This window comes from Leopardus geoffroyi, chromosome X (assembly GCF_018350155.1).
Source record: "Leopardus geoffroyi isolate Oge1 chromosome X, O.geoffroyi_Oge1_pat1.0, whole genome shotgun sequence".
NCBI lineage: Eukaryota > Metazoa > Chordata > Mammalia > Carnivora > Felidae > Leopardus > Leopardus geoffroyi.
This window is the reverse complement of record NC_059343.1, coordinates 66,571,963-66,597,436: the sequence shown is the minus strand read 5'-3', so window position 1 is coordinate 66,597,436 and position 25,474 is coordinate 66,571,963. Positions and strand designations below refer to the sequence as shown.

General features: G+C 35.3%; 1 protein-coding gene across 4 annotated transcripts in view; it reads left to right on the top strand.

Moving 5' to 3' along the window:
* BRWD3 (bromodomain and WD repeat domain containing 3) overlaps positions 1-25,474 on the top strand; it is a 235,406-nt gene that overhangs the window by 183,580 nt on the left and 26,352 nt on the right. For 2 of the 4 annotated variants that reach the window (XM_045472780.1, XM_045472784.1), the window contains 7 exons: positions 13,812-13,868; positions 15,036-15,176; positions 16,053-16,127; positions 17,754-17,906; positions 19,239-19,402; positions 19,739-19,836; positions 20,880-21,038. In XM_045472780.1, the coding sequence (XP_045328736.1) occupies positions 13,812-13,868; positions 15,036-15,176; positions 16,053-16,127; positions 17,754-17,906; positions 19,239-19,402; positions 19,739-19,836; positions 20,880-21,038 (847 nt within the window). The remainder of the gene's footprint in view (positions 1-13,811; positions 13,869-15,035; positions 15,177-16,052; positions 16,128-17,753; positions 17,907-19,238; positions 19,403-19,738; positions 19,837-20,879; positions 21,039-25,474) is intronic. The other 2 variants (XM_045472781.1, XM_045472782.1) reach the window with 2 other exon arrangements.

The window sequence follows — 25,474 nt, the reverse complement described above, 5'->3', positions numbered from 1 at the left end:
TATATCTGTGTTGGTTAAATAACCTGGCTCTTGTTTCTTCATGCTCTTTCTTTTGGGGTGAATTCCTTCATTTTGTCATTTTGAAGGGAGAAAAGGAATTAATGAGGTAGAAAAAATAAAATTAAAAAAATTAAAATTAAATAAATATTAAAATTAGAACACACACACGCATATCTGTTAAATGATGCTATATCCTAGGTCTGTTTTGGTCTGTGTTTTGAAAGTAGTTTGACAGATTAGAGAAAAAAAAGGAAAAAAAGAGGAAATCGTTTAAGAATTTGAAAAATGAATACACTGAAGTACACTAAAATGAGATGATGGGAGTAAAATAGAATTTGAAAAAATTTACACAAAAGTAAAGAATATAGTAGGAAAGCCATACTTTTAATAAAAATTAAAAATAAAAATGAATTTTTTTCTCTTTCTGTATTGAAGAAAACAATTAAAAAGTGTAAAAAGAGAAAAAAAGAACTCTTGAAAATTTGAAAAAGTTAATACACTGTAGTAGACTAAAATAGAATGATGGAAGTAAAATAGAATTTGAAAAAGACTACATAAAAGCAAAAAATATTGTAAAAAATTAAATAAAAATGTTTTTAATAGAAATTGAAAATGAAAATGAAGTTTTTCAATTTCTGCATTCAAGAAAAAGAAAGGAAACGATAAAGAGAAAAAGGAAAAAAGAAAACAAGGAAATATTTTGAAAATTTGAAAAGGTGAATACACTGCAGAAGACTAAAATAGAATGATGGAAGTAAGATAGAATTTGAAAAAATTTACACAAAAGTAAAAAATATAGAAAAGAATAAGGAAAAATATTCTTAATGAAAATTGAAAATAAAAATATTTTTTTTCTGTATTCAAGAAAAAGAATAGTGTAAAAGAGAAAGAATATAAAGAAAAAAATTGAATAGATGAGTCTGCTAACAGATTGAAATTGGACTAAAATTACTTTGTCTTCCCCTAGAAGTCAGACTATGTAGCGCTTTATAGTCCATAAACTAAGTAGGCGGTGAGACTTGTGTTATTGAAGAGCGAGGTTGGCCCAGTTGGGCGGGGCTCAGTGTAATGGCTCCGTTCTCCACTAGATGGCACTGCTAGCCTACTGGGGTGGATTGTTGCAGTGCTAGTTGGTGCCTATGTGCATGTGCAGGAGTGGTGAAAATGGCGTCACCCAGCTTACCCAGTCTCTAGTATGGGAACTCTGTTCTCTCTGATCAGCAGTCGCGCACCTGTCCTCTGTCTTCAGCTTTCGTCCACTCCTGGCTTCTTCATTGTCTGTGACAAAGCCCCAGGCAATACCTCTCTCCCAGGTTTTTTCTCAGTTGCAGCTGTTTTCCCCGGCCCCTTAAGTTCTGAAGAACTGCAAGGTGATTCATTTTGTCCCTCTGCTGGAGGGTCTCACTGAGCAGTGGCTGTATGCCTGCTGTACCCAGGAATCCCTACTGGACCCTGCTGCTGCCGGTGCCCCGAGACTGCGGCCAGTTGCCAGCCTGCCCCAGAAATAGTTTGCAAGATAGTATAGCAGCATCTTTTCAGGGATTATGGAAAATCACTACACACATCTGGCACCAGGCTTCACACTTAACAACTTTGTTCCAGCACCAGCGAATGTGGCCATTTTCTGGGGTCTGCTGGGATCAGGTGGCTTCAACAGTCTCTACCAAATGTCCTTCCAGCAGTGGAACCACTTTTCCCCTTGTGGGGATTCGCCCTTCCCACCAGATCACTGCCAGATATCGAGCTGCAGAGTTGCAGCCTTTGCACTCCCTTTGTTTACAGTCTTAATGGAATTTAAACCGTCTCCTTTCTCTTTTTTCCCTTTTTAGTTTAGTCCCTGCGGCTATTTCCAAGTTTTCACGTTCTCTCCAGCTGCTTTTGGGGAGGAGTTCTTTTCCTGTATTCTCCCCCGCCTGAATCTCCTTCCTCTCTCCCCCTGCCAAGGCGGCTCCCTGCCCTCCACTGGCCTCTCTCTCCCCAAGTTCACCTCTCTTTGCCACATACCTGCTGAATTCTGTGGTTCAGGTTCTGCAGATTGTTGTGTTAATCTTTCAATCAGTTTTCTAGGTGTGTAGGATGGTTTAGTGTTGGTCTGGCTGTATTTTATGGATGCGAGACACACAAAAAACTTCCATGCTGTTTTGCCATCTTGGCTCCTCCTATAAATGATTTTTTTTATTCTACATATGAGATTATAGATGCTTTTCTCTGACTTCTATTCACTTACGAAAATGCCTTCAAGGTCCATCTATTTTTGTCCCAAATGGAAAGTTTCCTTTTTATGGCTGAATAATATTCCATTAGGTATATATACCATATTTTCTTTATCATTTTACCCCTTAATGGATACTTAACATTGTTTCTATATGTTGGCTATTGTAAATAATCCTGCAATAAATATATTTTATTAAATATATTTATTTAATAAATGTTATTAAACATTGGTTGGTGTGCATTTAATTAATATATTTATATATTTTATATATATTTATATATATTAATAAATTTATATATAAATTTGTATATATTTATTAAATCTTTTAGATTTAATGTTTTCATTTTCTTTGGATAAAAACACAGAAGTGGAATTCCTAGATCATAATGTAGCTCTTTTCTTTTAATTTTTTGAGGAACCTACCTCCATAGTGTTTTACATAGGTTGCACCAATTTTCCCCAACACTGCACAAGTGTTCCCTTTTCTCCAAATCCTAACCAACATTTGTTATTTCTTGTTTTTGTTTTTGTTTTGTTTTGTGTTGTTTTGATAAAAGCCATTCTAACAAGTGTTTGATGATATTGTGGTTTTGATTTGCATTTCCCTGATGGTTATTGATGTTGAGCAACTTTTCATGTACCAGTCATCTATATTTTCTTTGGAAAATGTCTATTTAGTTTCTTTGCCCATTTTGTTTTTATTTATTTGTTTTTTAAAATTTTTTGAGTATAGTTGACACACAATGTTACATTAGTTTCAGACATACACCATAGTGATTCAACTTCTCTACATGTTATGCTATGCTCACCACAAGTGGAGCTACCATGTGTAACCATACAACACTGTTAGAATATCACTGACTTCATTTCCTCTGCTGTGCCTTTTATTCATGTGACTTATTCATTCCATAACTGGAAGCCTGTATCTCCCATTCCCCTTCACCCATTGTGCTCATCAGCTTCATCTCTTTTCCCTCTGACAACCATCAGTTTGTTCTCTGTTCCAGTGTTGTTTTTTTAGTTTTTCATGAAACTGTAATTGGTATAGAACATTGTATTATCACTGTTAAATGTTATTATTCACATAATAAAGAAAATGGAAATATGCCAGTTAGATATTCTCCTGAAACTAATGAAAAAATTATTTTTATTTCTGATAATTTATCTGACATTTCACAAAAATGTATTTTGACTCAGTATCTGATGTAGCAAGAATTACTCCTCAGAGTGACATATTTGTTTTAGAATAGAAAATTAAAGTAAAATTTAAGTGAACAACTTTGTATTTTTCTTTTGGTGAAAACATTTAAGTTCTACTCTCTTATCAAATTTCAATTATACAATATAGTTTTGTCAGTTATGGTCACCATGTTTTACATTAGATCCTTAGATACTCAGACCTTATTCATATTCTTGAAAATCTTTACACTTTTACCAATCCCTCCTCATTTCTCTTACCACCCAGACCCTGGCAACCACTTTCCTATTCTCTGTTTCTGTGAGTTTCACTGTTTTGAAACGTTCCATGTATAACTGATACCATCCAGTATTTGTTTTTCTCTGGCTCATTTCACTTAGCATAATGCCCTCAATGTCCACCCATATTGTCACAAATGGCAGGTTTACCTTTTTTCTCAAGACTCAATAATATAACATTGTATATATCACATCTTCTTTATTCATCCATCTGTTGACAACACTTATGTTGTTTCCCTATCTTGGCTGTTGTGAATAATGCTGCAGTGAACATGTGATGCAACTTTATCTCTTTGATAATCCTGTTTTCATTTCCTTTGGATATTTATCCAGAAGTAGCATTGCTGGATCATATGATAGATCTATCTTTACCTTTTTGAGGAACTTCCATACTGTTTTCCACAGTGTCTATAGCAGTTTACATTCCCACCAACAGTGCTCAATGGTTTCTTTTTCTCCATATCTTTACCAACACTTGTTATCTCTTGTCTTCTTGATGAGAGTCATTCTGATACCTGAGAGGTGATGTCTCATTGTGGTTTTGGTGTGCATTTCCTTTATGATTAGTGATATTGAGCACTTTTCACTATGTGTTGGTCATTTGGATTTCTTCTTTATAAAAATGTCTATTTACTTCCAATGCCCATTTTTTAATGGGATTTTCATTTTATTATGTAGTTGTATGGGATTTTTGTATATTTTCGATATTGACCCTTATTGGATACAAGATTTGCAAATACTTTCTCCCACTCAGTAGGTTGCCTTTTCATTTTGCTGATGGTTTTCTTTGATGTGCAGAAGCTTTTTAGTTTGATACAGTCCCAGTTGTTTCCTTTTCTTTTGCTATTTTTTGTTGCCTTTGGGTTTTATCAAATCCAAAAGAAATTCATTGCCAAGACCAATGTCAATGAGCTTACCCCTTGTGTTTTTTTTCTAGGAGTTTTATGATTTCATGTCTTATTACAAGTCTTTAATCTATTTTTAGTTTTATTCATTTATACATATATGTATGTATTTTAGTTTTAGATAATAGAATTTATTTTTTATTTCAATTTTTGTATTTAAATTCTAGTTAGTTAACATATATGGTAAAATTGGTTTCAGGTGTAGAATTTAGTGATTCCTCTCTTACATATAATACCCAGTGCTCATCACAACAAGTGCCCTCCTTGACACCCCTCACCAAATAGCCATCCCCTGCCCACCTCCCTCCATTAGCCCTCAGTTTGTTCTCTAGCTTCTCTCTCTCTCTCTCTTTTCCCTTCCCCTGTGTTCATCTGTTTTCTTTCTTATATTCTAAATATGAGTGAAATAATACAATATTTGTCTTTCTCTGTCTTTTTCACTTAGCATAATATACTCTAGCTCCATCCATATTGTTGCAAATGGTAAAATTTCATTCTTTTTGATAGCTGAGTAATATTCCATTGTGTATATGTATTCCACATCTTCTTTATCCATTCATCAGTTGATGGACATTTGGGCTCTTTCCATAATCTGACTATTGTTGGCAATGCTGCTATAAACATGGGGGTGCATGTGCCGCTTTGAATCTGTTTTTGCTTTTTTGTTTTTTTTGTATCCTTTGGGTAAGTACCTAGTAATGCAATTCCTGGGTCATAGGGTAGTTCTATTTTTAACTTTTTCTGGAGTGACTTCACCACCTGGAATTCCCACCAACAGTGTAAGAGGGTTCCCCTATCTCTGCATCCTCACCAACATCCTTTGTTCCCTCTATTATTAATTTAGGCCATTCTGACAATTGTGAGCTAGTATCTCAACATGGTTTCAATGTGTATTTCCCTGATGATGAGTGATATGGAGCATGTTTTCGTGTGTCTGCTAACCATTTGTATGTCTTCTTTGGTAAAATGTCTGTTCATGTCTTCTGCCCATTTCTTAACTGGATTATTTGTTTTTTGTGTGTTGAGTTAGATAAGTTCTTTATAGATTTTGGATACTGACCCTTTACAAGTATGTTATTTGTAAATCTCTTTTCCCATTCCATAGGTTGTCTTTTAGTTTTGTTAGTGTCTTCTTCACTGTACATAAGCTTTTTTATCTTGATGAAGTCCCAATAGTTCATTTTTGCTTTTGTTTCCCTTGCCTTTGGAGATGTGTCTAGTAAGAAGTTATTCTGGCCAAGGTCAAAGAGGTTGCTGCATGTGTTCTCCTCTAGAATTTTGATGATTTCCTGTCTCACATTTAGGTCTTTCATCCCTTTTGAATTTATTTTTGTGTGTGGTATAAGAAAGTGGTTTCATTTTTCTGTATGTTGCTGTCCAGTGTTCCTAACACCATTTGTTGAAGAGACTATTTTCCGCTGAATATTCTTTCCTGTTTTGTTAGAGATTAGTTGACCATAGACTTGTAGGTCCATTTCTGGGTTTTTTATTCTGTTACATTAATCTATTCTGTTCCATTAATCTGTTTTTGTGCCAGTATCATACTGTCTGGAGGACTATATATATAGCTTTGTAATATAGCTTAAAGTCCAGAGTCGTGATGCCTCCAGCTTTGCTTTCCTTTTTTAGGATTGCTTTGCCTATTTTGGGGTCTTTGTGGTACCATGCAAATTTTAGGTTTGTTCAGGTTTTGTGAAAAATGCTGGTGGTATTTTGATAGGGACTGAATTAAATGTATAGATTGCTTTGGGTAGTATGGACATTTTAACAATATTTTTTCTTTCAATTCAAGAGAATGAATTTTTGGTATCCTCCTCAATTACTTTCATAACTGTTTTATACTTTTCAGGGTATATTTCTTTTTACCTCTTTGGTTATGTTTACTCTTAGGTATCTTATGGGTTTTGGTACAATTGTAAGTGGGATCAATTCCTTGGCTTCTCTTTGTGCTGGTTCATTATTGGTGTATCTAAATGCAACAGATTTCTGTATGTTAATTTTATACCCTATGACTTTACTGAATTTGTGTATTAGTTCCAGTAATTTTTTGGTGGAGTCTTTTAGGTTTTCTACACAGAGTATCATGTCATTGCAAATAGTGAAAGCTTTTCAATTTGGATGCCTTTTATTTGTCTGATTTGTCTGATTCCTGAGGTTAGGAAATTTAGTACTATGTTAAATAACAATGGTGACAGTGGACATCCCTGTTGTGTTCCTGACCTTAGGGGGAAATCTCATTGAGGATGATACTAGTCACGGGTCTTTTGAATATGGCCTTTATGATGCTGAGTTGTGTTCCCTCTGTCCCTACTTTGTTGATGGTTTTAATCAAGAATGGATACTGTATTTTTTTTAAATGCTCTTTCTGTATCTATTGACAGGATCATATGGTTCTTATTTCTTTTATTAATGTGGTGTGTCACGTTGATTGATTTGCAAATATTGAACCACGCCATAACCCAGGAATAAATCCCACTTGATCATGGTGAATAATTTTTCAATGTACTCTTGGATTTTATTTGCTAATATCTTATTGAGAATTATTGCATCCATGTTCATCAGAGATATTGGCCTGTAATTCTCCTTTTTAATGGGGCCTTTGTTGCTTTTTGGAATCAAGGTAATGCTAGCCTTGTAGAAGGAGTTTGGAAGCTTTCTTTCATTTCTATTTTTTGGAACATTTTGTGAAAAATAGGTATTAACTCTTCTTTAAATGTATGGTAGAATTCCCCTGGCAAGCCATCTGGCCCTGGACTTTAGTTGTTGGGAGGTTTTTGATTACTGATTCAATTTCTGTGATAGTTATGGGTCTGTTCAAATTTTCTATTTCTTTCTGTTTCAGTTATAGGTAGTTTGTATTATGCTAGGAATTTATCCATTTCTTCCACATTTCCCAGTTTGTTGGCATATAAGTTTTCATAGTATTCTCTTATAATTGTATTTATGTGGTTTTGGTTGTGACCTCTCCTCTTTCATTTGTGATTTTATTTCCTTGGGTCCATTCCCTTTTCTTTTTGATATGTCTGGCTAGGAGTTCATCAATTTTATTAATTGTTTCAAAGAAACAGATCTTAGTTCCGTTGATCTGTTCTGTTTTTTTGTTTGTTTGTTTCCATGTAATTTATTTCCCTTCTGCTTGTTTTTGGCTTTATTTGCTGTTCCTTTTTTTTAATGTTTATTTTTGAGAGAGTGCAAGTGGGGGAGGGGCAGAGGGAGAGGGATACAGAGGATCTGAAGCAAGCTCTGCACTGACTGCAGTGAGCCTGACGTGGGGCTCCAACTCGCAAACTGCAAGGTCATGACCTGATCCAATGTCAGATGCTCAACCAACTGAGCCACCCAGGTGCTCCTTTGCTGTTCCTTTTCTAGCTCCTTTAGGTGTAAGGTCAGACTGTATATTTGAGACTTTTCCTGCTTCTTGAGGTAAGAATATATTGCTCTATACACCCTCTTAAGACCAGCTTTACTACATCCCAAAGGTTTTGGACTGTCATATTCTCATTTTCTGTTGCTTCCATGTATTTTTTAAATTTTCCTTTAATTTCCTTGTTATGCATTCATTCTTTAGTAAGATGTTGTTTAACCTTCATGTATTGTGGGTTTGGGCTTTCCAAATTTTTTTCTTTTAGTTGACTTAAAGTTTCATAGCTTGTGGTCTGAAAATATGCATAGTATGATCTCAATCTTTTTGTACTTATTGAGGCCTCATTTGTGACCCAGTGTGTGATCTATTCTGTAGAATGTTTCATGTGCATTTGCACAGAATGTGTATTCAGGGTGCCTGGGTGGCTCAGTCAGTTAAGCATCCGACTTCAGCTTATGTCATGATCTGGCAGTTCATTGGTTCGAGCCCTATATTAGGCTCTGTGCTGACAGCTCAGAGCCCGGAGCCTGCTTTGGGTTCTGTGTCTCCCCCACTCTCTTTGCCACTCCCCCATTCGCACTCTGTCTCTCTCTCAAAAATATAAACATTAAAAAAATTTAAAACGAAAAGAATGTGTATTCTGCTGCTTTAGGATAAAATGTTCTGAATTTATCTGTTAAGTCCATCTGGTCCAGTGTATTTTTCAAAGCCATTGTTTCCTTGTTGATTTTCTACTTAGATGATCTGTCCACTGCTGTGAATAGTATGTTATAGCCCCTTACTATTACCGTGTTATTATAAGTGAGTTTCTTTGTGTTTGTTATTAATCAGTTCATATATTTGAGTCATCCAAGTTGGGGGCATAAATATTTACAATTGTTAGTTCTTCTTGTAGGATAGACCCCTGTATTATAATATAGTGCCCTTCTTTATTTTTTGTCTTCAGTTTAAAATCTAGTTTGTATGATGTAAGTGTGGGTATCTGGCTTTCTTTTTATGTCCATTAGTGTGGTAGATGGTTCTTCATCCCCTCACTTTCAATCTGGGGATGTCTTTACATCTAAAACGAGTCTCTTGTAAGCAGTATATTGATGGATCTAATTTTTTTATCCATTCTGGTGCCCTACATCTTTTGATTGAAACATTTAGTCCATTTACATTCAGAGTAATTATTGGTAGATAAGAATTTAGTGCCAATGTATTACCTGTAAACTCACTGATTCTGGAGATTTTTTCTGTTCCTTTCTAGTCTTTGTCGCTTTGGTTCTTTCTTTCCCACTCAAAGTGTCCCCTTTAATATTTCTTGCAGGGCTGGCTTAGTGGTCACAGACTTCTTTAGTTTTTGTTTGGGGAAACACTTTAACTCTACATCTATTCCGAATGACAGCCTTACTGGATAAAGTATTCTTGGCTTCATGTTTTCCCTTTCAATATGTTGAATATACCATGCCACTCCCCTCTGGCCTGCCAAGTTTCTCTTATTTGCTGTGAACCTGATTTGTCTTCACTTATAGATTAGGGTTTTCTTTTCCCTTGCTTTCAGGATTTTTTCCTTATCTCTATTTTTTAATGTCTTATTTATTTTGAGAGAAAGAGAGTGTGTGTGTGTGAGCAGGGGAAGGGCAGAGAGAGAAAGAGAGAGAGAGAGAGAGAGAGAGAGAGAGAGAGAGAGAGAATATCCCAAGCAGGCTCTGTGCTGTCAGCACAGAGGGCTTGATCCCACGAACAATGAGATTGTGCCCTGAGCCTGAAATCAGTAGTTGGAGGCTTAACCAACTGAGCCACCCAGACACCCCTCCTTATCTAATCTCTATATTTTAAATATTTTACTCTGATACATCTTGGTGTTGGTTGGCTTTTGTTGAGTTTGATGGGATTTCTCTGTGCCTCCCGGATTTGGATGTCTGTTTCCTTCCCCAGATTATGAAGGTTTTCAGATATAATTTCTCAGATAAACCTTCTGCCCCCTTTCCCCTCTCTTCTTCTGGGACTCCTATGATACAAATGTTATCATGCTTTATGGAATCACTAAACTCCCTAAGTCTACATAGATGATCTCATACTTTTCTTTCCCTCTTCTTTACAGCTTCATTATTTTCCATAATTTTATCTTCTATATCACTGATTTGTTCCTCTGTTTTGTCCATCCTCATTATCATTACATTCGTTGATTTTGCATCTACAGTCAGTTATACCTTTTTTATTTCAGCGTGACTAGCTTTTAGTTCTCTTATTTCTGCAGTAATGGATTATCTGCTGTATTCTATGCTTCCGTTAAGTTCAGCTAGTATCTTTATGGTTATTATTTTAAATTCTTGTTCAGGCATATTAACTTTTATCTGTTTTGACTAAATCCCTGGCCATGACCTCTTCTTGTTCTTTCTTTTGGTGTGAATTCCTCTGTCTTGTTATTTTGTGGGTCGCTGTTTTTTTTTTTTTTTTTTTATGTGTGTTAGGAAAGCCTGTTATATTTCCTGATCCTGAGAGTAATGGCTTTATTAAGAAGAGTACATATACTCTCCAGGGCCTGGTGCTTCAGGAAGTTTTTCAGAGTGTGCACTCTGCTGTTGTGCTTTGGCTGCTCTTTCCTTCAGGTCAGTTCTCTGCAGAGTTTCTCCTTTCCTGCAGTGTGGAGTGTTTGGACCTCGTCAACTATGTAGCATTTTTAACTAGGTCTGCCTTGGTCTTCTTGTTTAAATAAGCCTGATCCTATTTCCACTAAAGCTGAAGGTTTGCAGCACTCTCTGATCAGTAGACTTGGTAAATGCAGTGAGTTTGTGCTCATCTTCTGGGAGAGGGGCCTAGTGGCACTGGTTCTCAGGCCACCTTGCTCTGGTAATGATGCACCTGCAGGGCACAGTGGGGTAGAACTTGGTGTAAGCAGTTCCATCCGCCCCTGAGGAGTGCTGTGATGCTCACTGAAGTCTGTCCATGCTGATGAACAGGGGAAAATTGGCGTCAGCCAGCTCAGTAGTCCCCAGAGAGGGGAGTTCATGCCCACTGCTGTTCAGGAAGCCTTCACAGAAGAGCAAACAATCCCTCTTGTGTCCCAGGCTTCCATCAGAATCCTGCCTTCACCCTATCTGTGTCCGAGCCATCTGCCCACCCAGCAGCAGTTTTTATCTCAGGCATACTGTGTTTCAAAACTCCACAAATTTTAGGGACCCAGCACAGCATGGACCTGCGCTGATCCGCTGGGTGAGGATCTTGCCGTATTGTGTCTGGTGCCAGTTTATCCCAGAAAAGCAGTTGCATGACCGTGCAAGGGCTCTGAATTTAAGGTGAAGTGCAGCTGATAGGTTAGCAGCTTTAGCAGGTGCCTCTGCTGCTATGTTAATTAACAGGGTTGCTCAATGCATTCTGCTGTCTCTTGTCCAGAGAGTCAGTGCCACCTCCAAGAAGGGGAGCAATTTCTCCTGATGCAACCCAGTATATCCTCAGATCACACTGTCCGCCCTTCTGCCTCTAGCCTCCTTCATCATAGGACACCCCTAAGCCCCCCAGGCATGACCCCAGTGATGGTTTCAACTTCTTAAACTTCAGACTTTGAACCCTGCTGCTTACTTGTGATAATCAGTCCCTCCCGTTTTCCCAGTCAGTGATTTTGGTGAAGAGTTTTTCTTGTACAATCCCCTGCATGTTGCTTTCTCTCTCTCTCCCTCTCATTCTCTCTCTCTCTCTCTCTCTCTCTCTCTCTGTCTTCTTTCTATGATCAGGGCTCCCTAGGGGCGCCTGGGTGGCGCAGTTGGTTAAGCGTCCGACTTCAGCCAGGTCACAATCTTGCGGTCCGTGAGTTCAAGCCCCGCGTCAGGCTCTGGGCTGATGGCTCAGAGCCTGGAGCCTGTTTCCAATTCTGTGTCTCCCTCTCTCTCTGCCCCTCCCCCATTCATGCTCTGTCTCTCTCTGTCACCCCCAAAAAAAAATAAATAAACGTTGATCAGGGCTCCCTTCCTTCCACAGCACCTGCAATCCTTTTCTCCCCAAATCAACTCTCTGCAGCTCCTACCTTCCACAGTGTGGCCATTTTTCCCCCCCTAGATGTGCAGTTTGTTCTCTCAGTCCTCACTTTGATTTCTTGGTTGTTCAGAATGATTTGATGTTTATCTAGCTGTGTTCAAAAGACAAGGCAAACATAGTGTCCCACTAGTACTCCACCATCTTAATTCCTGATCTTGAGTTTAATTTTATATATGACATAAGATATGGATCAAGTTTCATTATTTTGCATGTGAATATCCAGTTTTCCCAGCACCATTTATTGAAAAGACTGTCCTTTCCCAATTGTATATTCTTGGCTCCTTTTTTTAAAATTAATTGACCATACATAGCGGTTTATTTCTAGGCTCTCCATTCTGTTTTATCTGCTCTCTTATACATATATTTTTATACCAATACCATACTGTTTGTGTTTCCAGAGCTTTGTAATATATCTTGAAATCCAAAAGTTTGAGGCCTCCAGCTTTGTCTTTCTTTCTCAAGATTGTGTTGGTCTATTAGGAGCCTTTTTTGTGGTTTCATACAAATTTTAGGATTGTTTTTCCTATTTCTGTGAAAAATGCTGTTGGAATTTTGATAGGGATTGCATGTAATCTGTACATTGCTTTGAGTCTTATGGACATTTTAATATTCATTCTTCCAATTCATTACCACAGAGTATCTGTATTTATTTGTGTCTTCAGTTTCTTTCACCTATGTCTTATTGTTTTAGTGTACAGATAATTTATCTCCTTGGTTAAATTTATACCTTGGTATTTTATTCCTTTTGATGCAATTATAAATGAGATTGTTTTCTTAATTTGGCTTTCTGATAATCCTTTGTTAGTTTATAGAAATGCAACTTATATTTGTATATTGATTTAGTATCTTGCAACTATAATGAATTCATTTATTAGTTCTAACAGTTTTTCAGTGGACTCTTTAAGGTTTTATGTATGTAATATATCATCTGCTAATAGACACAGTTTTACTTCTTTTTATGATTTGGATGTATTTTGTTTTTCTTACCTAATCGCTGTGGCAAGGACTTCTAATACTATATCAAATAGTAGTGGCTAGAGTGGGTATTCTTATCTTGTTCCTGATCTGAGAAAAAAAAGCTTTTAGTTTTTCACTATTGATCATGATGTTAGTTGTGGGAGTTATTATGTTGAGGTATGTTCCCTCTACACCTATTTCCTTGAGAGTTTTTTATTACGAATTGGTGGTGTCCTGCTCAATGTAGCATTCCTTGGGTTAAAATAGAAAATTACAGTAAAATGCAATGCAACTTTATTTTATTGGAAAGGAGTTCCAATAGCTCATGAGCTGCTTTTATTTTCTCCTAGGGATTACCTATGTGCTTCACCACCACCAGGTGAATAATGGTGTGTGGACCTTACCTCCTTGTATTAAATAACTGTCCCTCAGAGGGATACTTGACTGAATCTTTAGGTTTTACTACACATTCATATTTTTGCTATAGAAAATAGATGTATTTTTGAAATAGTAATAGATTAATCATGAGTAATTCATGATTATAATGTATTAAATAGCTTGTCATATAGAATAACTTTTTTTTTAGTACTAACATTAGGTACAACTTTAGATACCAGTCATTGTACTTTTTTTTTCATTTCCTATTCTGATTTAAAGAGAAACCTTATTTACTCTCTGAATATATTTTCCAGCTTGTATCTAGCATGTAGGCAAAGTTTGGAGTAATTGTCACTTCAAACTTTGCTCTGCTTGTTGCCTGCTCCAGTGAGGACGTTAATTGTGATTGTATTTGCCATTTCTTTGTAAATGTTTATCACATTTTTAAGACCTTGAATATAACTTAATATCTTTTCCCACTCTTTCCTTTTAATTTTAGGATGCAGAAATGGTTGATTTAGATTCAGATGGTCCTGGTACTTCATCTGGAAGAATGGTGAGTGAATAAGTAAACTGCTGAGAAGAAAAATTTTCAGGCTTCCTGTGTCAGGGATCCCTAAGACCCAACTCCACCTATTTGGAGAATTGCTATAAAAACTCACAAAACTCAGTATATATACTTGTGATTCATTGCTAATTGCAGTGGCACAATAAGGACATGCAGCTGGATCACAGTGAAATATACATAGGCAGGGTCTGGAGGAATCCGTGTGCAGGGTTTTTTAATGCTCTCTCCCTTCTTTGAGGAGCCATACAGAACACACTCTTCCCCCCTGCAGTGAAAATGTAGCAAAATATATGTGATTAGAGACTCAGACTCCAAGGAATTTATTGGGAACTGGTTATGTAGACACTGACTAGCACATGCCAAGATTCCAGACTCCCAGAAAGCAGGAAAACACAGGAAAAGTACAGGGAAGCAGGTGTTCATTACAAATCACAATGTTTGTACAAACAGGAAATGGTTCAAGTACCAAGTACCCAGAATGCCAACAGAAGTCCAACCTTATAAGCAAGCCCTGGTAAAGATAGCAGCTTCATATCTGTTAACTCTGTTCTGTACACTTCCCCTCCATGGCAGTTAGACAAATACTTCTTTGATATAAGGAAAATTTACTTTGAGATACTGAAGGAAATCTTATGAAAAGCATCAAATAGTAAGGGCTAGAATGTATCATGACAACAAAGGATATAGATAGATAGATAGATAGATAGATAGATAGATATTAGATAAATAGCTATATATACATATAACTAATAAATACCTAATATATAAATATATACATAAAATGTATTATATATATGTTTCAATTTTAAGAAAATTATGATGCCATTGTCAAGTATACTTAATTACCAACAAATATTAAGGCATTAAGATTATTAACCTGGTAAAGGAAAAAAATGTTCCACTTGGTTTTATTTGTAGTTCAAATTTTCTTAACATGAAAATTCAGAATACTAGAATTCTTGCCATTCTGTGAATATACTGTCTAGTTTTTATTGTTTATATTTTTGTCAGGGAGAATGATGTCTAATCTAAACTAAGAAACTTAAATAGCAGCTGCTCTATGTTATATAGATATATTAACATTAGGAAAACAGGAGAAAATCAATGAAGAATTAAGAAAAGAGCTTTTAGATATAATTCTATATAAATCTACAGGTCAAATGCCGAGGCAGAAGACAGTCTTTGAAGTGTAATCCTGATGCTTGGAGAAAACAATGCAAAGAACTGTTGAGCCTCATTTATGAACGTGAAGACTCAGAGCCATTTCGACAGCCAGCTGATCATCTTTCTTACCCAGTAAACATACACTTGTTTAAATAATTGCCAATATGTAATTTCCCATAAATATACATGCTAAAATCTAGTTACAAGCCACTTTTCCCCTTTTTTCCTTTCTTTCTTCTCTTCTTCCTCCCTACCTCCACCCCCTTTCCCCTTCCTTCCTCTTTCTTCCTTTTTGTATATCTTTAAATTGTGAAAGTGGGTAGTGGGATTAATCATGACTTTAAAATTCCTGTCATGTACTTTGTGTGTAAATTTGCGTTTAAACCAAATTTGAATGTAAATATCTTTGCGATTCTTATTGTTTGGATATTTGTTTAATAAATTTCACTAACTTCTACTACATTTCTATTCATTGGAGACCCTTGGCAACATATGTCAGCCCTGTTTCAATTATAGCAAATTTGTTATCCAATATTATCACTTAGAATAAGCAATATATACCATGTTACTTTTCATCAAAGATAAAAACATAAGAAATTATAGGATTCCTTTTTTTAAAGGAGTGTATCTGTTTATGTTTTGAATAACCTTTTACCATAGATAGGAAATCTATTTTAATGTATTCAGAGAAAAGGTATTTGAAGTTAAACAAATATTTTCTGCATAGACATGTTTTAGTTGAGAAAAATATTCAAATAATAAACAAAATTATATTCAACAAAGCTTGTTTGTTTGTAGGAAGTTTGGGTAGAATAAATTAATCTTGTGTTTCTCATAGTAGAGGAAAGGATGAATGTAGAATTCCTTCATCTTGAAGTACAGTCAAGAAAAAACGAATTCCTATGGATCTTTGAGATTTAAATTATAATTGCATTGCAAGTATTGGTTGTGCAAGTATTTTGTTGTGGTAGTCTGGAAATACAATATATCCTCTTTATACCCTAATAGGGCCATCAGGAGCAAGACGGAGAATCCTCAGAATCAGTTGTTCCAGAAAGACAACAAGAGCCATCTCTTTCTGAGGTAGACCTAGTTGTCTCTCAAAAGACATATAGTAGTTGTTTTTGCACTGTTTTACTTTTTAAAATTTCCATACTGTAAATGAAACTTTTATAATGTGTAAAGCTGTTTTCCAGTTCTCACTGTCTTTTATCTTTGATTTTTTTTGGTTGCTTATATTTTGTTTTTAAAATCAACATGTGTTGTTAGGTGCGTTCTTTGTGGCATCTGCATACATGTTTATTTGTTTTTATAGATCTAGAGTTACTGTAGCAGAGTAGAAAACATCACTTACACAATATAATTATATCTGTATTGCAGCTGATTGTACCCATTGAGACTTCATTCATCAAACTTAGTCTTTTGAGTTTTGGTGACATTAACAAGTTCTAACATTTTTCCTCTATGAAGATATTTGTTTCATAAGCTGTGCTATGTTGGAATATACTTCTAGTTGTTAGAATTTAAGCAAAAAAAATTAAGATAAAGAGCAATCATGGTTTCTTACACTTGGAAAAATATTTTCTCTTTTTTTATAATACTTTTCCTCTGCCCATTCTTCTGATTCTTTGGCTTCTTCTTTGAAAGAAATGTGGTTTTACTTAATAATTCTAAATAGGATAAGGGATCTAATACTGACTATGGTTTTCATTCCAATACGTTTTTTATTGATGGTTGTGTTATACATAAGTTTTATTTTATTTTTTTTAAAGACTTTTTTTAATGTTTATTTATTACTGAGAGAGAGAGAGAGAGAGCCACCTGGGGAAGGGGCAGAGAGAGGGAGACACAGAATCCGAAGCAGGCTCCAGGCGCCGAGCCATCTGCACAGAGCCCGACGTGGGGCTCGAACCCACAAACCATGAGATCATGACCTGAGCTGAAGTCGGATGCTTAACCGACTGAGCCACCCAGGCGCCCCAAGTTTTAGATGTCATTCCATATGATAACCCTCGGCGTATCTTAACTAGGCTGGACAGATTTAAAATAGAGTCTTCTCCCTCCCCTAATCAAAATCAAACTAATTCTGAATTTATGAGACTGCAGACCTTCAATAAAGCACAACTGTCACATTCATTAAAAAGCAGAAAGATAGGAGGTAGGCACAGACATGGCCAGTTTTACTTTGACCTTCAACTAATGACATTTTAGGTAGATTGCCCTCATAGCTGGGAATATCTTGGAAATATGTAGCTAATTTGTGACATGGAACTATTTAATTATATGTGAATAATCCCATCTTCTACCTTCATTGAGCACTTTGCCAGGGAATTGAAGATTGCTTCAGCCTTTAATCAAGAAATGGAATTACATATTATGTACTCCATAGGGGTAAAGCCAGAGGCTGTGCATTTTCTCTTCTGTCTCTTGAGAGAATCATATGGTTATCAGTGTAAGGGTGAAGGCTGAGACCCTCCCAAACACCCCTGCTGCTTTCCTGAGCTATCAAAAAAACTCTGTTTAAATGATTGGTTTTGGTTGTATCAAAAAAACTGTTTAAATGAATGGTTTTGGTTGGGGTAGATAGTTGACAGATTGAAAAGTAGTGTGTTTATTTCATGGTTGATTGGTGATGCAAATCTCAGTACCATTGTATTATGTAGTATTGTTACCCATACTGTGTATTTAATAACACATTCTTCTTTGTAGGATAATTCAGATGTTATAGACACTCCTATGGACTTCAGCACTGTGAAAGAAACTTTGGAAGCAGGAAATTATGGTAGTCCTCTGGAATTTTATAAGGACGTTCGCCAAATATTCAGCAACTCCAAAGCTTATACCTCTAATAAAAAGTCAAGGGTATGAAAAACAATATTAGATGGATGAATTATCTAAGCATTTACTAAATTATATATGTATCAGGTAGTTTTCTTTCACTAGTTTTAAAATTGCTGAAGAAGTATATATTATAATTCTGACATAGTTAATGAAGTTTGATTCTCTGTATCCTCTCTGAAACAAGTTTATTAGGTGTGCTAAATAAAGATACACTTAGCATAGTCCTTTTGACATTAAGCACTTCTTTTCTCCTACCTGCCTCTTCGTTACTCTTTAGTAATACTTATGTCTTTCAGAGAGAGGTCAAAGAAAAGAGAGATAGTAATTTAAGTACCCTTTAATATGTCCAATAATAATTTGATAAATAAAAGTGGTTGACAACATTTATATGAAATATTTGGATTAGCTCTGGGTATTTATGTTTCCTTTATTATAACAAATAATGAACCATGTTGGGAAGTGATAACTGTTTATTCATACTCACATTTAATACCTTCCCTATGTTTTGTCAGAACTTAAATATATTAAGAACAAAAAAGTAGTAATAATTTTTTTTTTAATCACTGGGATCGGATTAAATTTTAAATCAGTTTTGCACTAGATATATATTTACCCACTTTCACCTCATATAAAATGAATTTTCAGTAATTTCTGTAGGCATAATTTTTTCACATTTGGTTTATTTCCTACATATATACTCACAGATGTTTATAAACTCTTTATACTTACATATGTTTGTATACTCTTTAAAACTGTAAGTTTTATATTTTGAAGGCTTTTTTCAGCTTATGTATTATGAACATTTTCCCATGTCATTATGACTCTTTGAAAACAGGCATTTTAATGTCTCCTGTACTTTTCTACTATATGGTTGTTTTATGTTATTTAACCAATGTCATGGTGCTAGAGATTTAGGTGGTTTCTACTTTTTAACTTTATATGAATAATGCTGTGGCTTTCATTTTTAACATCCTTGAACATAGTTATTTTGTGCGTGCCATTCGCTGGTATATACTTAGGATAAATTCCCAGAAGCAAAATTATTAGTGAAAGGATAGGTATATTTTTAAGATTTTGAGTACATAATGCAAATTGCTGTTTTAAAATGTTCCAATTAAAATACTCACTGGCAGTGTATGAGAATCTTTTTTCTACCCTTAACATTGGATTGATCTTTTAAAAATCTTGTTAATTTTTAGATGAAAATGGTATTTTAATTCTTTAGGAAGAGTTTTTCAAGTATATGAAATAGCACATAGATTTTGTCTGAAAGGATAATGCTGATATTGGCCCAGGCATGTTTATACTTTTTTTTTTTTTTTATCATTAAAGTAGTTGGTTTCTACCTTTCAGATCTATAGCATGACACTGCGATTATCTGCCTTATTTGAAAGTCATATTAAAAATATCATCTCTGAATATAAGTCAGGAATCCAGAGTCAGAAGAGGAGGAGGCCACGGTACAGAAAACGTCCAAGAAGCAGCAGCAGTTCGTTGTCTAGTAGCAGAGCTCCTAGGTATATTACACTATTGTAGCATTTTATGTTTTCAAGGCATTTGTATGTATTACCTCATCTCTTAAAGTTTATCGAATAGATTGAGAAGATCCAAAGACCCAAACGATTTTTTTACAAACTCTTTCACATGTGTAAAGTTGGAGTTGGTTTTATTATGCCAAAAACTGATTTTTTTATTTTAATGATTGAAATTTAACTTTGTCATATTATTAATTTGAAGCATTTCACTTTAATTATAGGCATTTCTTTGGTCAGCTTAAGCATTTTGTATCATACTGTCTATCTTTATTGCTAATAGAAAAAAAAGTGTTAATTGTTCTGTATTTTTAATTGTAGTCCAAAAGGAAAACAGAAACAAATGAAGTTGCAGCCTAAAAATGACCAGAATACCTCAGTGTCTTATGTCAGGACTAGCTCTCCTTTCTCATCTCCTGGTAAATATGTCTATTGTTTTTGGTGTTCTGTATTTAGTTTAATACTGATATTAAGAACTTAGAAGAGGCAGCATGGTTTATAGTGCAAAAAGCAATAGATTTGGATGTAGAAAAGCTATGTTTTATTCCCATTTATTCTCTTTATCTGTGTGGCCCTGGGTAAGATATTAGGCCATTAGGATTCAGTTTCTTCATTTTGAAAATGAAAGTGTTAAGACTGAATGAATTTTAAGATCTCTTAGTTTTAAAATTCTGTAGGGGTGTCTGGATGATTCAGTTGGTTAAGCATCCAACTCTTGATTTCAGCTTGGGTCATGATCCATGGTTCATGAGTCACAGGGCTCTACGCTGACAGCACGAAGCCTAATTGGATTCTCTCTCTCTGCCCCTTCCTCTCTCTCTCTCTCTCTCTCTCTCTGTCTCTCTCTGTCTCTCTGTCTCTCTCTCTCTCTCTCTCTCAAAATACATAAATTTAAAAAAGAAACTTATAATAAAAAAATTCTGGGGGCACCTGGGTGGCTCAGGGTTAAGTGTCCGACCTCGGCTCAGGTCATTATCTCGCAGTTTGTGGGTTCAAGCCCCGCGTCAGGCTCTGTGCTGGCAGCTCAGAACCTGGAGCCTGGTTCGGATTCTGTGTTTCCCTCTCTTTCTGCCTCTCCCCTGCTCACGCTCTGTCTACCCTTTCTCTCAAAAATAAATAAACATTAAAATAAATAAATAAATAAAGATAAAATAAAATTCTGTAACTATAATTTTTAAAGCTATAATATTTCAGAGCAGTCATCTACAACATATTTGCAAATTGAGGATTTATTATCTGCAGGAGGTAGTCTTCTTGGACAAAATTTTTGGATATTCTATGCTTGAAAACTTAATAATGTGATGAAACATTTTGTTCTCAAAATATTCATATTTCCCTTTTTAAGCAACTTGCATTTTTGATGTTGGAGTAGAATAACAGTGAGACAGTTTTAAAAACAGCCTGTTTAATTTTCCTAAGAACATGATACTTATATTAATATTAAAATCTTTTTAAATATAAGTTTCAGATGCTGCTGAAGGCCTTTCATTATATTTACTTGATGATGAACTGGATGGGCCGTTTTCTTCATCGAGCTTCAGTGGTTATAGCCGAAGTGGAAATAGCCATGACCCAGGGAAGGCCAAATCATTTCGGAATAGAGTTTTACCAGTTAAACAAGGTATGAAAGACATATGGACAGGGCGTTTATTCTTTATTTTCTTGTGATGGCAGATGAAGCATTTAAAAACTGATGTATTTAGGTGGTAAAAATTAGCATGTCCTTATAGTTAATGATGATTTTAATATTGTCAAATAAATTTGTGGGTTTCATATCCACAACCAGGAATAGGCCATTAGCAGATTTCCAATAATTATTCCAAAACATATTTTAGTCTTTTAAAATAAAATATGAAATGAGTAGGTAGGAAAAACTAAATGAGATATTTCAAAGCAAATGCGTTTTAAAAATTGAGATAGCCCTTAAAAGTAGGAAACTTATCTAAAGATGATTTTGGATTTTTTTCCCTTTTGTTACTAATATAGTTTAATATATGAAATATATTTTTATTTTATATAAATTTTAAAAAAGATTAAGTAGGATAGCCATTGTTGTTGAAATACCAAATAACTCAAAAATAGACTTTCTAAAGATGTATTTTATATTGGTTATGTGAAAAACATTAAAACATGTGATTACTTTAAAATAATTAGTGCCTTTATTTTTCCCAATTTGTATCTTTATTCTCTTCTCTGTTCCTGCTGCATATTGCCTACTCATGCCACTTTCTTTTTTTTCCCCTCCCCTTCACAAGCTATTAGAAAGAATAGCATATACTTCTTGCTTCTATTTTCTTTCCATCTAAAAATTCCTTTATCCTTTATAGTTTGGCTTCTGACCCCACTACTGTCCCAAAGTTGTCCTCTCCAGAATTACTAGTTCTCTTTAGAAACCAACCAGTGTTCTTTTCTTAGTCCCTGTCTCCTTGATTTTGTCTCTTATTGCATACTTTTGAATACCTCTTTTAGTAACTCTACTGCCAGGCTTCTGTACTGATTATCTTACATCTCTGTTTTTCCTGTATTTCTATATTTTCTGTTTCTTTGGCCCTACTTACCTCCTTTTTACTGTTCCCCACTGGTTTCTTGATTTGTTTGTTTGGTTTTTGGTGTTTTTTTTTTTTTTTTTTGGTCTTCTACAAATAAGGGAATCTATTAGCTACATCAATCATCCTTATGTTGAGGACTCTCCAAATTCACATATCTAGCCCTAACATTTCCTTATTCTACCAGTATCATTTCCAAGTGCTTTTTAAAATAATTTCCTTGGGTGTTTATCATCCATCTTTCTGTCTCAGGCTTACTTCTATTTCTGCATTTAGTATTTTAATTAATGCCACCACCATCTTCCTAGTCACCCAGCTTAAAATCCTAGTGTTCTTAGACTCTTCTTTTATCCCTCATATCCAGTCAATTGCTCGGTTTTATGAATTCTACAACTCTTTAATACCACCCAAATCTCTTGTCTACAGTTTCTATTGCTATTACTTTAGTCTCTGGCCTACTATATTAGTCAGCTTGGGCTGTTACAATACAATACCACAGACTGGATGGCTTAAACAGCAGGTATTTATTTCTAGCAACTTTATTGAGATATCACTGACATATAGAAATTCTATATAATTATAAAGTGTACAACATGATGTTATGATATGTGTGTACATTATGAAATGGTCACCACAATCAAACTAATCATAATACATCCATCACCTCTACATAGTTACCCTGTGTGTGTGTGTTAAGAATTAAGGTCTCTCCTTTTAGCAAATTTCAAGTGTACAATACAGTATTATTAACTATAGTCACCATGTTGTACCTTAGATACCCAAAACTTACTCATTCTGAATAATTGGATCTTTGTACCTCCCCAAGTCCTCTTCCTGCAGCCCCTAGCAACCACTATCCTACTCTGTGGTTCTACAAGTATGACTGTTTTAGATTATATATATATATATGACATGTAATATTTTTCTTTCTCTGTCTTGCTTATTTTGCTTAGCATAATGTCCTTGAGCTTCAAACATGTTGTTGCAAATAGCAAAATTTCCTTCTTTTCAAAGTCTGAGTAATATTCCATTGTGGGGTGTATGTGTGTGTGTGCCTATCACATTTTTTACATTCATCAGTAGAAAGGCATATAGATTATTTCCATATCTTGGCTATTGTGGATAATGCTACAGTGAATATGGGACTACAGATATATCTTCAAGATCCTGATTTTAGGTCTTTTGGATCCAGAAGTGGGGTTACTGAATCAAATGGTAGTTCTGTTTTTAATTTTTTAAATGTTTATTTATTTTTGAGAGCGATTGAGAGTGCAAGCAGGAGAGGGGCAGAGAGAGAGGGAGACACAGAATCCAAAGCAGGCTCCAGGCTCTGAGCTATCAGCACAGAGCCCAACACAGGGCTTGAACCCACGAACCGCAAGATCGTGACCTGAGATGAAGTCAAACACCCAACCAACTGAGCCGCCCAGGCATCCCTCTATTTTTAATTTTTTGAGGAACCTCCATAACTATTTCCACAATTGCTGTACTAATTTTCCATTTTCTCCACATCCTCACCAATAATGGTTATCCCTTGTCTTTTTTTTCAAAGACAAAGAACTTTGCCAGTAATACTTATTTCTATAAAACAAGGTGAGTGTACGAAAAGACCACCAAGGGCCCGTATAGGTCAGTCCTTTCCCATGCTCTGAATTTCCTCCCTCAGGGGCACTGTACGTGAGACCTGGGAAGAATGAGGGGGTGCTGCTGAAGGGTGTGATGGAGGATGGATGAAACAAGACATAGACATGTGGGTGTTGTACCCCCAGTCACATCAGACACATTCCTGTCCTTTTTTAAAAAATGTTATTTTAATTCCAGTTACCTAACATAGACTCTAGGTGTACCAAATAGTGATTCAATAATTACATACATCACCCAGTACTCATCCTGATAAGTGCACTCCTTACTGCCCAACACATATTTAACCCATTTCCCCACCCACCTTGCCTACGGTAACCAACAGTTTGTTCTTTATTAAGAGTCTGTTTCTTGATTTGTCTCTCTCTTTTTTTTCCCTTTGCTCATTTGTTTCTTAAATTCTGCATATGAGTGAAATCATATATTTGTCTTTCTCTGATTGCTGTATTTCACTTAGCATAATATTCACTAGCTCCATTCATGTAATTGCGAATGAAAAGGTTTCATTCTTTTTTATGGCTGAATAATATTCTATTCAATATATACCACATCGTCTTTATCCATGCATTATTTGATAGATACTTGGACTCCTTCCATATATTAGAGATTGTTGATAATGCTGATATAATCATAGGGGTGCATGTATGCTTTTGTGTTAGTATTTTGTATTCTTTGGGTAAATACACAGTAGTGTGATTGCTATATCATAAGGTAGTTCTGTTGTTAACTTTTTGAGGAGCCATATTGTTTGGTACATTGGCTGCACCAAATTGAATTCCCACCAACAGCGGAAGAGGGTTCCATTTTTTCTACAACTTCACCAACATCTGTTTCTTGTATTAGTGATTTTAGACATTCTGACAGGTATGAGGTGATAATTCATTGTAGTTTTGCTTTGCATTTCCCTGATGATCAGTGATGTTGAGCATGTTTTCATGTGTCTGTTGGTCATCTAGATGTCTTCCCTGAAGAAATGTCTGTTTATCTCTTCTGCTCATTTTTAATTGGTTTATTTGTTTTGGGGTGTTGAGTTTTATACATTCTTTATATATTTTGGATACTAAACCTTTATCAGATATATCATTTGCAAGTATTTTCTCCCATTCAGTAGATTACCTTTTAGTTTTATTGTTTCCTTCACTGTTTTTTTTTTAATTTTGATGTAGTCCCAATAATTTAATTTTGCTTTTGTTTCCCTTGACTCGGGAGACATATAAGTAGTAAGAAGTTGCTACAGCTAGTGTCAAAGAGGTTACTGCCTGTGTTCTCTTCTAGGACTTTCATGGTTTCAGGTCTCACATTTAGGACTTGAATTAATTTTGAATTTATTTTTGTGTATGTGTATGGTGTAAGAAAGTGGTCCAGTTTCATTCTTGTGCATGTTTATATCCAGTTTTCTCAACACCATTTGTTGAAGAGACTGTCTTGTTCCCATTGGATATTCATTCCTACTTTATTAAAGATTAGTTGACCATATAGTTACAGGATTATTTCTGGATTTTCTGTTCTGTTCCATTGGTCTATGTGTCTGTTTTAATGCCAGTACCATACTATTTTGATAACTAGAGCTTTGTAATATAACTTGAAAGTCTCTAATTGTGATGGCTCCAGCTTTGCTTTTTTCTTCAAGATTACTTTGACTATTCAGGGTCTTTGTGGTTTCACACAAATTTTAGGATTGTTCTAGCTCTGTGAAGAATGCTGTAGGAATTACATTAAATCTCTATATTCCTTTGGTTAGTGTGGACATTTTTACAATATTTGTTCCTGCATTCTATAAGTATAGAATGTCTTCCCATTTCTTTGTGTTGTCTTCAATTTCTTTCATCAGTGTTTTGTAGTTTTCAGAGTCCATGATTTTCACCTCTTT